The sequence below is a fragment of the Corvus kubaryi genome, unplaced genomic scaffold (assembly GCF_017639235.1).
Source record: "Corvus kubaryi isolate FWS band 111438036 unplaced genomic scaffold, C.kubaryi_AGA036_p1.0 76, whole genome shotgun sequence".
Lineage (NCBI taxonomy): Eukaryota > Metazoa > Chordata > Aves > Passeriformes > Corvidae > Corvus > Corvus kubaryi.
In genome coordinates this window covers 10,227,288-10,242,927 of record NW_024582063.1, presented here as the reverse complement: position 1 = coordinate 10,242,927, position 15,640 = coordinate 10,227,288, and the positions used below count along the sequence as shown (strand labels likewise).

General features: G+C 41.2%; 1 protein-coding gene across 4 annotated transcripts in view; it reads right to left on the bottom strand.

The window, feature by feature from the left end:
• UBR2 (ubiquitin protein ligase E3 component n-recognin 2) overlaps positions 1-9,846 on the bottom strand; it is a 55,682-nt gene extending 45,836 nt beyond the window's left edge. For 2 of the 4 annotated variants that reach the window (XM_042051540.1, XM_042051539.1), the window contains exons 1-4: positions 9,673-9,839; positions 4,247-4,506; positions 1,737-1,815; positions 184-297 (exon numbers count right to left, since the gene is read on the bottom strand). In XM_042051540.1, the coding sequence (XP_041907474.1) occupies positions 184-297; positions 1,737-1,815; positions 4,247-4,506; positions 9,673-9,750 (531 nt within the window). In that variant the 5' untranslated portion in view covers positions 9,751-9,839. Of the gene's footprint in view, positions 1-183; positions 298-1,736; positions 1,816-4,246; positions 4,507-7,417; positions 7,436-9,672 lie in introns of those variants that run through there. The other 2 variants (XR_006020222.1, XM_042051541.1) reach the window with 2 other exon arrangements.
• Between the last annotated feature and the right edge of the window lie 5,794 nt (positions 9,847-15,640).

Here is a 15,640-nt window from a genome sequence, read left to right as displayed (position 1 = left end):
GGGAACTTCTTAAGACACTGATTTTTGTCTAACACTGTGGTTCAAATATTACTATTGAAGTTGCTACAGCCTCTCATGCAGAGTACACAAGACTAAAAATAACCTCATGTGAATGATTTATATATACACACATATATACACAGTTAACAATGTTTTGAAACATGATGCCTCAACTGTAATTACCTCTTCTTCTGCAGTTTCTGAAGTGTTAAGTTCATGCTTTTGACAGTAAGGACCTTCCTTCCAAGCTTCTGTATCACCACAGTCACAGAAACCTCCTCCACTTGATGTTGTCATCTAAAATTATTTAAAAACAAAGCAGTTCATGTGAATATGCATATACATATATGCACATTAAAAAATTAGTAGTCACAGCTATACTACAAAAGCACGATCACAACACCTGATAGCTTTAGACAGCACCCTATTAAAATAACAGTGAAACCATGTCTACTATCACAACAACTGGAAGCTTGTCTACCTCCTCAGTGTGAAAGAAGAAGAAAAAACCCTAAACAAAACATCCTCAAACACCTCCATTCTGCCCCACATGAAGGCTCTGGGCTTTTCCTAGTTTTCAGATTTTCTGAATCTATTACTTGCCATGGCATCTGTACTACGCCCAGTTCTCACATTTTTAATCTGAACAAAGCTAAATCATTTCACATGGCATACAGTGAGTAAAAGATGTGCTTTATGACAAAATGAATTGAGAGACGTAAATTTTTCACATAGGTAAGCACAGAAAAAAAGCATTGGAAAATTTTAATGATATATTTACACTGTTAAAATAAAATTTATTTTAAAGACCACCTCAAGCTAATAAGTGTAATAATACTCCTTTTGAATCACAACTATTAACTGATTCATAGAAGAATTCTTCTTTCACCTCTTTTTGGCATACTTGATATACTCTATACATACAGGCACATCTTACAGTATCAACTAAACTTGATGGACATTTGAAAGAACATCTGCTTACACTTTTGGATGTTAACTAGATCTGTTAATTCAATAGGCTTGAAAAGTAAAAACCTACATCCAAGAAGTAAGCTGATATCAGCAAACCTGGCTGGGTTTCTTGATGCAAGTTGTTGTGCTTGGAGTTTTTTCCTGAATCCTAGTGTTCAATGTAACCATGTAGTGAACAGATGTACATTAACAGCAGTGCAGTATTGTAATAAACAGATTTACAGAAAGGCTGCACTGGTAGTTTTCAATTAACTTATTAGTTTAAAAACACACCAAGGCCTTCTTGACTTTGTTTGCAGGGCTCTTTTAAACTAATCTGTACTACTAATACCAGTATATTACTAAAATAAGCAGCATTTACAGCTTTCTACTTTAACTTTATGTTTAAGCTTTAAATAGAAGTGGCTTCTTAATAAAGGTTTTTCAATAGCTTTTAAAAACAGTCAAACACAAAAGTCAAAACAATTCAAAACCCAAGTTTAAAGCTGTAAAATTCACTAAAGGGCATGTGTTAAAAATAACATACATTTGTAAGCATAAGTCTTGCACATAAAATTTAATTGCTCAATATTTTAAAGTGCTAACTTCCAGAAATTACACTCAGATCAAAACACTCGAGTTCACATAGGATTACTGCAGACATTCTTGACTTTGTGTTCATTCAGCTGTTGGAAATAATGTATACATTCTTACACTTGAAACTGTTTCACGCACACACACAAAGTCATTACGAATATGTCATACACTCCTGCGGGACCACTAACCCTGTATCGGTGCTCTCTGTGAATGCTTCCAAGAAAGCATTCCATGCACAACACACAAGTTGGGTCAACTGCGCAGTCTCTGAGAACAGCAAAAACAGAAAGAAAAAAAAAAACATTAAACACTTGCTTTTGCCTTTAATTACACATTTTATAATAGGTAATTTTCAAATATCCCCAATATAAACCTTCTAACATATATATTACACTGAAAGAGGAAAGGGATGGCTTTCAAAGAGGCGAAACAAATGAAATAGAAAAAAATCTGTTATCACAAGAGAAGAGGCTTTAAAATATTGTGTAGTAGGTATATAGTAGGTAGTAGGCCTAGCTGGGTAATACAGACATTGCCTTCAAGATGTGAGACAAGTATACAGGCAAGTAAACAGAACAATCACATGACCCAGGACAGGCAAACAGTACAAACCCAAGAAAGTTCTCTCGAGTACAGTGTACCAGCACTAATGATCTCCAGCAATCAGAGAAGACATTTTTAACTGAATATTGGGAAGAAAGATCACACACAACAGACTGAATCAAACCTCTGCTTCCAAGCTCACTGAAGAGCTGCAAGAACACAATTTTCTCAACCAGGAGATCAGAGACCCTAATAAGGTCCTGTATACAAAGACTGCTGTATTAGAAGGAATATTTCTACTCAAATGGGCTAAACAAATTAGACAATTATGTATTATATTTAACTGTCTCCCTGAAAAACACTGAAAATACAGGAACTTATGTAATGCAACTGACTTCAAGGCACCTCAAGATTAAGGGAGCCAGGCTTTGCAATGTAAAAATAAATAGCAGGTGAATGTGTGTCTCATGATTATTACTAAAACCAGAATTCAGAGAAACAACTTATTTTGTTCAAAAGAAAACACTAGAGATCACATGAAATCATATTATCAAAAATTCTCCTAATTTCATTTAACCAAATAAATGATGGAAAGATCATCAAGCAACTATGACTTTCTATGCATGACTTACTATGCATATTTGTTTTCTCCAGAGAAGCCGCTAAAGGTGAAAGTGTCAAAGGAAAATTATACAAAGCTCTACTGTTTTAGAATAGTTTATGTTCATGGCATTTTTTTTAATTAAGCAAAACAAACCAAACAAAAACAATAACAAACAAACAAACCCCAAGCCACCACTGAACACAACAATGTGCCTGATGTGCCTGCAGGATTTGGTAGATCAGTTCTACAATATTGAATGTTGATTCTTCAGAGCTCTAAACCTGTGGCAGCGTACTTACAAATTCAGTACCACTTGTCAAGTAATTTCTTAAACAAGTAACTGTGCCTATACCTAAAGCAGATGCAGACCTGTAAGTGGCACAACTGCACAGAAAATCCACTGCTTTTAAAGTGGACTTGGAAAATAATTCTTTGCTGTATTCCACAAAAGCTTAAATTAAACTCTCATTATTCTTCATTACGAGCTCTAAGTTAAAGAAAATTAACACACAACAAGAATCAAATGTTTCCTGATCAAAAAAAAGAAGAGAGGGACTCCATCCTTAGCATGTTAATGATCAAATACTGTTCATATGAAGCAATTAAAACATTGGGAATTCTGTAATTTTCTTCTAAACACGCTTTTTCAAGACCAACAACTCAATACGTATCTAAAGTACCCACCAGTTTAATCTTATCCCTCTAATTATAAAGAGGTCTCAAAGCATTTTCAAACCCAAAGGCCAGTAAGGTATTATGTTTCTAGAAGAGGAGAGCACTAAAAAGAAAAATTCTTCCACAATCATTCTCTCCTTGTAAATGAGGGGATGGAAACCCAGATAAATAAACCCTTGAAATTAGAGAGACATTCTATCCCCACGTCACCTCACCAAGTGTTTCAGTGAGTGGTAGAAACCAGACAAAATGAGAGGAATCTGTGACACAAACAAACTGCAAGCAGTTCAGAAAATAGAAGACAAAAATGAACCTACAGCTAGTAATACAACGGGCTTAAAACTGAAGATTTGTTTAAATACTTGTAATTGGTTAGGAACTTCCTGTTCTCTTTCAAAGTAAAAGTATTTTTAGAGAGATCTAGAGATAGAGAGGTAGGGGAAGAACTAGAAGCTGGTACGCTTGTTTAAGCATCTGATAGATAGGTTTAGCAGGTCACAGAAAGAGGTCTAAAATAAAGGATCAACAGTAACAGCTGATATTAAACATCCAAAATATACACACATGCCCACATACTTCTGATTAATGCCCTTAAATCACTCTGATAGGTCACCCCAACTCCTTTCTTAATCTTGCATTGCTTTTGTACAGAAAACATTAGTTTACATGAATTAGTACATTATACTAATTAATATTTTCCCATTTAAACATCTGTAGCGTGTTAATTTTCCCCTGATCCCACCTGTCATGAAAGACTGCAAGGTTACTTTAAAAATACATTTCAGCTATTAACTTTTCATTAGGACTACATTATTGCTGAAAAATGTTCCATGACTTCACAAATTATAAATACTTCACAATGTTAAGTTGATCTACCTGCAAGAATACGTAGGCTCCCCCACTTTAAAAACACGGCCACAGAGGTGGGAAGGTTTGTTTGCTTGCTCAAGCTTTGGAAAACCAAATGCAGGATCTTCACCACAAAGATACCATTCCACTGGTCCCAGCAAAACATGTTGTGCCAGCATGTCTTCTCTCTGAGGGGCAGGATTGGGACCCCTGCAGTAAATTTTTGGTACATAATAGGCCAGATGCTGGTATACTTCTTTCTGAAGGTCATTTGCTTGCAGCCATTTCTTTTATATTAGAAGAAAGGAGAACACAAATTCTTCATTAATAAAAACACCAAACACAGTTCTATCCATTTAGATTATTTTATTTCTAAATGAAATAGCTAAAATAGCATTGCAAAACTAGAAAGTCATGCTTCCTTCTAAGTGTTAAATCTAAATGATCACAAAAGACAAACATTAGGAAAGGAATAATTTGTTTCCCTGCTCACACATTTTATCCTTTTGACATAAAAAATTCTTCTCAAAACCACAAGATTTAAGAGAAAAATTCATTAAAATTTTCCTCCAGGATGAGTGACCAGTAAAATGTTGGCAGTGACTTTTAGGATACGGCCTAGACTATGTTGGTTGCATTGCTCTGGAGTGCAGACAAATGCTGCCAGCTTGGGACAGAAAGGATCAGCAGGAGCCTGGAGTTGGCAAGGAACAGAGACAAAAAGTACACGGAGAAAAGCAAACACAGCATTAGGTAACAGTCCCTTTCCAATTTAATTTCAACAAATCACCTGTGAAAATGAGAGAGTTTTGGTTTCTCCTGCTACCAAAATAACCCATCTAAATTACTATTTCAAGTGTGATGTTAGATCCATGAATTCTTGCAGAGGGTTTGTGTGGCAATGTTTTGGTAGCAAGGCGGCTACAGGCTGGCTTCTATTAAAGCTGCCAGAAGCTTCCCCCAGGTCCAAGAGAGCCAACACCAGATGGCTCCAAGATGGACCCACAGCTGGCCAAGGCTGAGCCCATCAGAAACAGCAGCAGCACTTCAGGGATAACAGATTTAAGGGGACAAAAAGAGAGCAATAGCAGCTGGGAAATGTGAGTGAGAATATGGGAGAGTAAGAGCTCTGCAAACCCCAAAATCAGCGCACCAAGGAGGGGCAGGAGGTGCTCCAGACACCAGAGCAGAGATCCCCCTGCAGCCCATGGAGGTTCAGAGGCGTGAAGAGATCCACCTGCAGCCCGTGTGGGATCCCATGCCAGAGCAGCTGGATGCCCAAAAGAGGCTGTGCCTCCACAGTAGGAAGCCAATGTCAGAGCCGGCTCCTGGTAGGACCTGTGGCCACATGGAGAGAGAAGCCCATGCTGGAGCCAGTTTGCTGGCAGGACTTGTGACACCACGGGGAACCCCCTCTGGAGCAGCCTGTTCCTGAAGGACTGCGCCCCTTGCGAGAGACCCAGGCTGGAGCAGTTCATGAAGAACTGCAGCACATGGAAGGACTCACACTGGAGAAATTCATGGAGGGGTGTCTCCCGTGGGAGGGACCCCACACTGGAGCAGAGGAATGATGTGAGGAGTCCTCCCCTTGAGGAGGAAGGAGTGCAGAGACAACATGTGAGGAACTGACCACAACCCCCATTCCCCAACCCCCTGTGCTGCTCAGGGGAGGAGGTAGGGAAAACATGAGTGAAATTGAGCCAGGGAAGAAGAGAAGGATGGGGGGAAAGTGTTTTTAAGATTTGGTTTTCTCTGTCATTACCCTACTCTGATTTGATGGCTGATAAACTAAATAAATTTTTCCCCTAGTCGAGTCTGTTTTACCCATGACAGTAACTGCTGAGTGATCTCTCCTGCTCCTTATCTCTACCACAAGCCTTTTGTTGTATTTTCTCTCCCCTCTCCAGCTGAGGAGGGGAGTGAGAGAGCAGCTTTGGTGGGTACCTGACACCCAGCCAAAGTCAACTCACTACAATTCTTTTAGTCAATCAATTGTAAAAAACAACGTTGGCAGTTTTTAAAAGGCATCAAACTACTGAACTGCCCTAAGCCACTTAAAAACTCACAGCTTCTCCTAGGTTTTTTTTCTCCTGGTATATACACACAGAATAAAAAAAATCCTCTAGGACAACATTTGTTTTGTTTCTGCCTTGTGGATTACAAATTTAGAAAGATTTAAACTGTAAATTAAGACTGCAAGGTTTTTATAATAAATGAAAGCAAGCACATACTGCAAGTGTCCACTGATTAAATCCTGTGTTACATAAACAGCTTCAGCATGCCATTTCTCATTGTAAATGTGACAACCAGATACCCCCCGGCAACTTCTGGAAAAGAGTTCAGAATCACCCTAAAACTGTATATGAAAACCCAGAATTAATTATACCAAAATAAATGGATTTGGTGATTAAATGTTAGAGCTTGATTTACTCCGAATTATTTATAACTTACTCTAAAGAACTTATGTTCGAGCTAACACAGTTGTAGTTAAGTTCCTTGGGATACAGACATTCAGAGTCAGCTGAGCATCTGTGCAGACTGGCTGCATTTTTGCCTTTTTTTTTAATATATTGTAGTAGTTTCGCTTACTAGCTATGTTTTTCTAAAGTAGAACTTGATAGTTAAAAAACCCTAATTTGTCAGCGTGCTTTCTTCACCTCTCTTTTCCTAAGTTTGACTTAGAATCATGATTGATCTGCTAAGTCTTTCTATATTCATCTAGCTTTGATGGTCAAAGCCCAGTTTTTTTCCAAGGAAGTCCAGGGAAAAAGGTCGCCAAAAAGCCATGGCCAAGAATCTAGTTCCCAGATAATCTCACCATTCCCATCAGGATTCAGAGAATACCACAGAAATAAAAAATTTAGATGTATAGCTTTCATCAACAAGAACTGTATTTTTCCCACCAGTTCATTCATCTTTTCCTCTCCTTTCATCAGTTTTGCCAGATAGCTACTACTGCCAGGAACTGACCCAATCACAATGGCAGTGACTTAATCTTTTCCATGATTTCCATTTAAGAAGCTTGTTTTCACATTATTTTCTATGGCATATACTATGACATAATACTAGTTATTAAACTGCAGCATTTTTTCAGCAAAATATCTTTAACTTCAGTCTTTTAATTCAGCAGTACATTACTAATTTCTGTCTAAAAAATACACAGTGCATACGAGCTACACTACAAGCTCAGACACATACCTAGGCAGAGAAAATTCTTGCTCCTGGAGTAAATGGCTTTCCCATCCCAAAAATCCTGGGAGTAGTTGTCTGAAAGTTAGGTGTGGCAACGATGAACGTCATCACACCTAAATCCGTTTGTGGAGCAGTTCTATACACATAACTGTGCATACAGTTTTGAAAATCAGATCCTGGATGAAATAATATCAGAAGGAAATCCAGGCTACTAGGACAAGGAAACAGATGTGACTCTAAGAGCTGCCAGGAAGGCAACTCACAGGTCTGTTAATAGAAATATATACATAGGTATACATATGTAGCACTGCCTTTCTAAATTGCTACCTGGGGAGCACTGAACTCCAGAAAAACTACTCAGAACTTTGGAATTTTTTCTTCAGCAAAAGCATTCTGCATTTAGGCAAGTTTTCAATTAGTATTTGTCTATCTTCTAACCTGAAATCACACACAAGAAAAGCCAATATTCTACTCTCCCAAGAGAGGTTTTTATCAAAAAGGGAAGTGTATTCCTCTTCACTTCCTCCCTCCTCACACTCACTCTCCTGTACCAACTTTAATTGCCCTGGGAAAAAAAAAAATGTGCAAAGCATTGATCAAACGACACCTTACGTAAGTAAATACCTAATGGATCATCCGGGTTTCCATTAAATCCACATCTAAGTAAGAAATACCAGGAGAACAAAACGCAGAATACTAATAAGCCATAGAACAACTCACTTCCCTGTCTCAAAAGCTAAAAGGTACAATTTATGGCTTTTTTTTAGCTACACAAAAAAATAATTGCAATGTAGGCTCATGTTATGTAAAAGAGAACTTTTTTTTGCTATTTGTGTTCTTTGGAAGTTTATCATTAAGTTGTTGCCATGAGAAGCTGAAGCCCTAAGTGCTGCAACTATTGCTTTGGGATGGCATTTGTTTTGTTAATGCTGGGCGATCAGCAAAGGAGGAAGAAAAACCACACTGTAGATTCGAATGATAGATTTCAGAATAGGAGCTTATGCAGGTGCTGACAGATAATAAAAATGAGTAGGAATTGACTACATTTAAGTTGGCACTTCTACCTACAGCAAATTCCTAAATGCATTCCACTGGGTGCATGATTGCCTTGAGTTTACCTATGGTGTGACCCAAAAAAGCCATCTGCTACTCACACAGACGAGATAATTTGGGCTCAATTTGGACTACTTTACAAATGTTTGATAGTACTATTTGGTTTGCTGTAGAGAGGAAGGAAGACTAATCCTGGAGCTAAACTAGCTAGGATATTGCTAAGTGTGCACATTTGCCCATCTAATCATACCTTTGTCTGCATTGAAGATACACAAGCATAATCTGAGGATAATCTGAATTATAGCATTCTTTCATTTTCATTTGGAAAGCAGCCAAGGTAATTCCCATTGAGACACAGACAGCTCTTCAAGGTTTTATCCTACAGATATGCACATGAGCAGTCTCAATACTTTTAACATATGCATCCAGTTCCTCAAATGCCCAAGTGTCTAAATGGACAAGCATTTATGCCAGAAAACAAAAGTTCCTCTGAAGACTTTACCCTCGAGACTACATTCCTCTTCCAACTACTCTTTATAAGAGCAGGAAAAGTATATAAACAGAAGTAGATTCCTTCAAACGTTACACTGATTTTTACTAATATTTCCTCTACAAATATCCCATTCTAATAATCCTAAGATTAACTACTGCAAGCTTTTGCCAGAACAGCATCTTAAATAGTGGGGAGGAAGGAAAAAATCCTGTAATGGCACTTCAACACTGTAAAGCATATGTGGGGTCAGACATCCACCCAAATTAATAGAGGGGGGGATGGCCTCAGGTCTAGGCGTGATTGCCGGCAGAGAGAGGCGAAAGGGCAGCAGAGGCGGGGGAACGTAACTTCAGGAAGCGGTTAAGGAAGGGGCGAGATGCCCGGCCGCCCCCGGCAGGGGATGGCCACGTCCAGGCGGCTTCCAGGGAGCCACCTGCGCCAGCCGGCACAACAGGAAAAGCTGGATGATCGCTGCCATGGATTTCGGCTGCTGCAACAGCGACGCTGGCGACAACAGCGGGCTCAGGGCACAGCGGGACGCCGCTGCCGGCCGGGGGTGCCCTCAGAGCCAGCCCCGGCAGGGACACCCCCTCCCGGAGAGCCCGCTCGTCCCGCGGAGCGGCCTCGCCCCGACCCCGGGAACGGCTCCCAAGGCCGGTGCCTCCCGCGGCCTCCGAGCACCCGCTCCCTCCCCACGCCGGGCCCGCCGCCTCACCACGGCGATCTCCTCGGCGGAGCACTCCAGCAGGCTCTTGTCAATGGCCTGCACCTCCGCCTCCACGTCCGCCGCCATCTTCTCCCGCCCCCTGCCCCGCGCCGCCGAGGCCGAGGCCAGGACAGCCGGAACGGGGCCCGGGCGGCCGCCCAGCCCGGGGAACACACACTTCCGCCCCGCCTCCCGCACGTCACCGGCTGCCGCGCCGCGTTCTGGGGGCTGCAGTCCTTCCCCGGCACTGCTCCGCCGGGACACGGCGCTCCGTGCCTGGGGCCGCGCTGCGGGACCTGCGGGGCCAGGCCGGCGGTCGGTACCCGCCCCCCGGCCGCCTCCGCGGGCCGTCTGCCCCTCTCGCCTCACAGAATCCCAGGATCATAGGACGGGTCAGGTTGGAAGGCACCACAGTGGCTCATCTGGTCCAACCTCCCTGCTCCAGCAGGGTCATCCCAGAGCACGTGGCACAGGATTGCATCCAGACTGTTCTTGAGTATCTCCAGTGAGGGAGACTTCACAGTCTCTCTAAGCAATCTGTTCCAGTGCTCGGTCACTGCACCGTAAAGTTATTTCTCATGTTCAGGTGGAACTTCTTTGCATCAGTTTCTACTCCTTTCCTCTTACCCTATTGCTCAAAACCACTGAGAAGAGCCCAGCTCCATCCTCTTGACACCCTCCCTTCACATACTTACAGACATTGATGAGGTCCCCTCTCAGTTGTCTCTTCTTGAGGCTGAACAGGCCCAGCTCCCTCATAAGAGAGATCCCAAACGGAGTCTCTCAATTGTTGTTGCCCCTCCACTAGACCTGCCCCAGGAGCTCCACATCTCTCTAGTCCTGAGGAGCCCAGAACTTGACACAGCACTTCAGATGTGGCCTCACCAGTGCTGAACAGAGGGCCAGGATCACCTCCCTTGACCTGTTGGCAATGCCCTACCTAATGCACCCCAGGATTTTGTTGGCCACCTTGGCTACAAGGACACCGCTGGCTCATGGACAGCTTGTTAAACACCAGCACCACCAGCTTGTTGACCCCCAGCTTGTTGCCCACCAGTCTCCCCCAGTGCAAAGCAATATGTGGGACTGGGGGCACCTCCAGTGTGGCTGGCTAAAGCTGGGTGTCCCCCTCAGCTGAAATGGTCTTGTCAACACTGCCAGTGGGCAGTGAGAGCTTCCTGGGATGCTCCCACATCCCATGAAGGCGGAAAGAAAATAAGACGGTAAATTATATGCACCGGGCAACTATGGCTTTAAGACAAACGTTACTAAATAGCAGAAGCTATAAATTCGGTTGCTCAGCTTCCAGAGGGCCACCCAAGCTGAGGCGTGGCTTGCTCACTCAAGTGGGGATGCAGGTCTGAGTCTCAAAAACAAGTCACCACCACCGAAGCCAGCAAACAATCATCCTCCATAACTCCATTTCCGCACACACAGGCTCAGCATCTTACGAGGCCTTTCTGAAAACCTGTTGTACCACTGCTGTACCCATGGGCTTGCCTTGCACCTCTGTAATTACAGCTGGGCCCAAACCAAGCAGACCTGTCTGGCCGTGCATGCAGCCAGGGCACCTGAGTGTGCTGAGGTTTAAAAACACACCTTCCTTCACTTGCTGGCAACTTCTGCATAGACCTGAAACTTCTGCACAAACTGAATACTATTTCTACCTTGCACCTCCTGTCAGCCTTCATGGCTGAGGTAAGGACCCACCCAGCAGGAGCCTAAGCCAGCAAATTTTGCCGAGGAAGCCTCTGCTGTGGAGAATTTACACTTCCAAATCTAGACAATGCATGGGAGGGAAATAAGCAGGCAGGAAAGGCAGAGCAAGTTGTAATTGCCTGCAGTACTAGCTGCAGGCAGCTATGTTACCTTTGCCAAACAGTGCTGAGTTACAGCAAAGCTGTGCATTGAAAGTGAATGCCACTTCACATCTTATATTCCTTAAAACTTTGTAAGCATTGTCATAGTGAGTATGCATAGTTGCTTCTTCCCTTTTTTATCTCCTTTCCTCTCCCTTCTCCTCATTCTCCCCTCAATTAATAATTTACATATTGAGTTTCCCAAGGGAGATACATTATCTTATATCTGTGCAAGCAGGAGCAAATATATCTATGGCCATCCATTGATATAAGAAGGAAGGTGGGCTGCATGCCATCATCCAGTTCCTCTTGTGGAGATTGAACATTCCCTGCATCAGAGGGCAGCACCACGTGCTTGTGTGTTACACTTGTCTCTGAAACCTCAAGGATTTATACATCATCTCACTGACTTACACATTGGGTTCGGGAGTTTTGGGGAATTTTGAGATTGAGGGAACACACACATCTGGAAAGATTAACTGCAAGAACTAAAAAAGATGGGTTTAGCCAGTGCTCTGAGGGAATCACTGAATGGTAAAAGGATGGCTTTGAGAATATTACTTTCACCTCCTAATATTCTAAGAATAAGCATAATTTCCTTTTGTATGTACCCTTCCAATATGCAAGGTACATATTTTTACTGTACTTATTTTTATCTCCTTTGCCACTTCTTAAGTAATTGTTCTTAAAACACAGAAAATAATTACATATTCCTTAGAAGATCAGCAAAGCCCACACTGTTCCTCATTCATGCACTGTGCATGCCTAAGGAATACAGAACATGAATCTTTTTTGGAACACAGCACAGGGTGAAAGAAAGCTGTATGACTTAATTGTTTCTCTTTCTGGGCTGCATGAAGAAAATGTTAGAAGAATTCTGGAGTTTATTAATGTGAAAGGCATTTTATTTTACCTAGCAAAGTGGTCAACCCAAACAGAAATCAGCCAGCAAAGCCATTATTTCAATATGAACATAACAACTTCCTGAGTATCATTTTTACAATTTCGGGAAGAATTTTCCATAACTTTAGCCTATGTCATTTACTTCATAAGCAAAGATACTATTCAAATTCAGGACTAATAATTAAGGTTGAGGAGACTGCCTTTATCTTCTGCCAAAAAGCCTAACTCTTACCAAGTCTATTATCAGGTAGAAACTGAAAAAGAGAAATCTAGACAATTCTAATATTTCAGCAGGGTTAACAGTAAACCTTCATAGCATTTCTCTGCTCTAGCTGAGATGTTTCTGCGTCTCATCATGCTTTCAACACGCAAAACGGACTACAGAATGCTACAGACTATGATTATGAAAGATGCAGATGCCATCTATATCTCTTTCTGACCTGCCTGTTCAAGCACTGCTTGCCTCTGCCATTAAAAACAAAGGAAAGAAAAAAAAAAAGAAACCAAAACCTAAATGATACTTTGACTGGGGATCAATTCACTTAATTGAGGTCCAGTATTTTTAATAAATGCTGTATCTGTTAAATACATCCATTAAATGGTTTAACCCCAGCCAGCAACCAAGCACCACACAGCCACTTGCTTACCACCCGACCAGTAGGACTGGGGAGAGAATTGGGAGGGTAAAAGGTAGAAAACTCGTGGGTTGAGATAAAGAAAATTTAATGGGTAAAGCAAAAGCTGCACTCACAAACAATAAAAAAATAAAATAAAATTAAAACAAGGAATCAATTCACTGCTTCCCAAGGGCAGGCAGCTGTTCAGTCATCTCCAGGAAAGCAGGGCTCAATCACGTGTAACATTTATTTGGGAAGACAAACAGCATCACTCAAAAAGTTCCCCCGTCCTCCTTTTGCCCCCACTTTATAAACTGAACACAACATCCTATGGTCTGGAATATCCTTTTGGTCAGTTGGGGTCACCTATGCCAACTGTGTCTCCTCCCAATCTCCCATGCACTCACAACTTCCTTACTAGCGTGGCAGTATGAAAAGCAGAAAAGGCCCTGGCTCTGTGTGAGCCCTGCTCAGCAATAACAAAAAACATCTCCATATTATCAACCCTGTGTTCAGCACAAATCCAAAAGATAGCCCCATACAGCCATTGTGAAGAAAATTAACTCTACCCCATCCTAAACCAGCACAGTAGGCATGATTGAGGTAATATTAATTGTCACAATGGAGACTGATGGTTCCTTTCTAAAATCTGTTTTAGAAGGTACTAGTGAAACACCCACTAGAAGACTGCTTCTCGATGCACCAGAACTCACCCATGGCAGCCAAGCTGAAGCCCAACTGGTTTGGAAGAGAAAGGACCTCCAGTAAAGCATGCTCCAGAGAGGGCTCAGCACACAGTAATTATTGTCATCCTGGCTGAATACTGCTTGAACATGATCATCTTCAGGGCCTGTTGCATTTGCAACTAGAAATGGATGAAATCAAAAGGTAAAGGAATGTTGGAGGGAATTTTTAAGCAGCTGGTTTGCTGGTGTGTTCACTGTACCTTAGATGCAGTCGATTTGACATCACTGTATTAATTTGAATGTAAATAGAAAAATACTGCATATCTAGACTGCAGGGATAGATGTCTTCCTTATAGACTCAGAAAAACAACATGCCATTTAGTGGAGTTTTCTGGCAATCATTATGAAAGGTGAGTCTTGTGAGAAGGATTCAGAAATGTTTCTCTTCTCTTTGAAAGATTTCCTGGTACTGTTAAAAAACATTTTTAAATCACTTACTTCCTTGGCTGTTCACTAAAACAATGGTGCAGTTGCAACTTAATTTGAGTTTTAACTATTAAAGCAAATGACCAGCATTTTGCTGCATGAAGTTGATAATACATACCTGTATCTAAAAACATCACTTTGAAAATACATTTGTATCTCTTAAATCTTCCCTAGGTCAGCAACCCTTTCCACCAAATAAAGCATGTGTCTAAATATAGGATTCAGGTTTTTATTTTCAGTAACAGTAATTTTGATAAAACTGTTTGTTTAGCAGATACTGAATGACCAAAGTAGTGATTTTTACATAGCAAATACAATTTTTAAAGCCATTATCATTTACATGGTTTCTCTCCCTTCCTCTTCAGTGCCAGATGAGGTAGGTTTGTAGTCACCATCTCCTTCATCGTCTTCAGATAAATTCAGATGGTAATTCTTTTATTTCTGTACTGCCAATTCCAATGACAAATGACGCTGACCAAAATAGAATTTTGCCTGTGATAATGTTAATTAAAAGATGAATTGTGAATGAGGTGAACAATGACACCCAGTACTCGGTGGATTGATAAAACATAGTTCACTAAGCAAGACATTATTCAGAACAAAAGAGCACACGGTAATCTGCAAACACAGGTTATTTTAGGAATTTAGTTCAGAATTCAAGCATTAAAAATACTATCTGACAAACTGTAGGCGATTCTTTGTTCCTTGGAGGCACTAGTGCTATAATATCAGCCCTTTTAGCAATAAATCAGAATAAGCTTATTTCTTTTCCCCGCTCTGTCTTTGCATGATCTTAGATTATAGGTGTATGATAGTCTAAACATGATGTCAAGGAAAATTATTTTAAAAAAGACACTGAAAGCAGAGCATATTGAATAATAACTGCGAACATAGGAGGCATAATGAAAGCATAAAGATACTGTGGCCATGTTCCCGTCTGGTGAATGCTCTCTGCAAGTCTAGCAAAGGCAGTTACATAACTGATTTTTATTGCATTAGGCAACAGCAATATTGCTAAGCAAACTGATGTGCAGAATCAGACAGATTCTTCCACAGTGGAAATGAAGAAAAAAGACGGAGGAAGGGCTCTCACTTAACATCCAGTAAGAAGGCAGGGCAAGAGGATGTGCATCTTCATTAGTAGATCAGGTCAGGGTGACAATATGATTTATTCTCATCACGCAGTGCCTTAGAAAAAATACAGTGCCAACTCAGTCCATGATAATTTCACTGCTTCCTGCAGCTTAACGTGCCAACAGTCTAGAGCTCGAGCTGGTAAGTTAAAACACCAACCTCTAAAAGAGATTTAATGGGAGCTAAGATAATAGTCTCTAATGAGTTGCACAGGGGGGAAAATTAACATGGGAGCAAAGGGAAAAAAACTACACATGCAAAAATGTGCCTGATCTCATCTGTTTTCACTGTA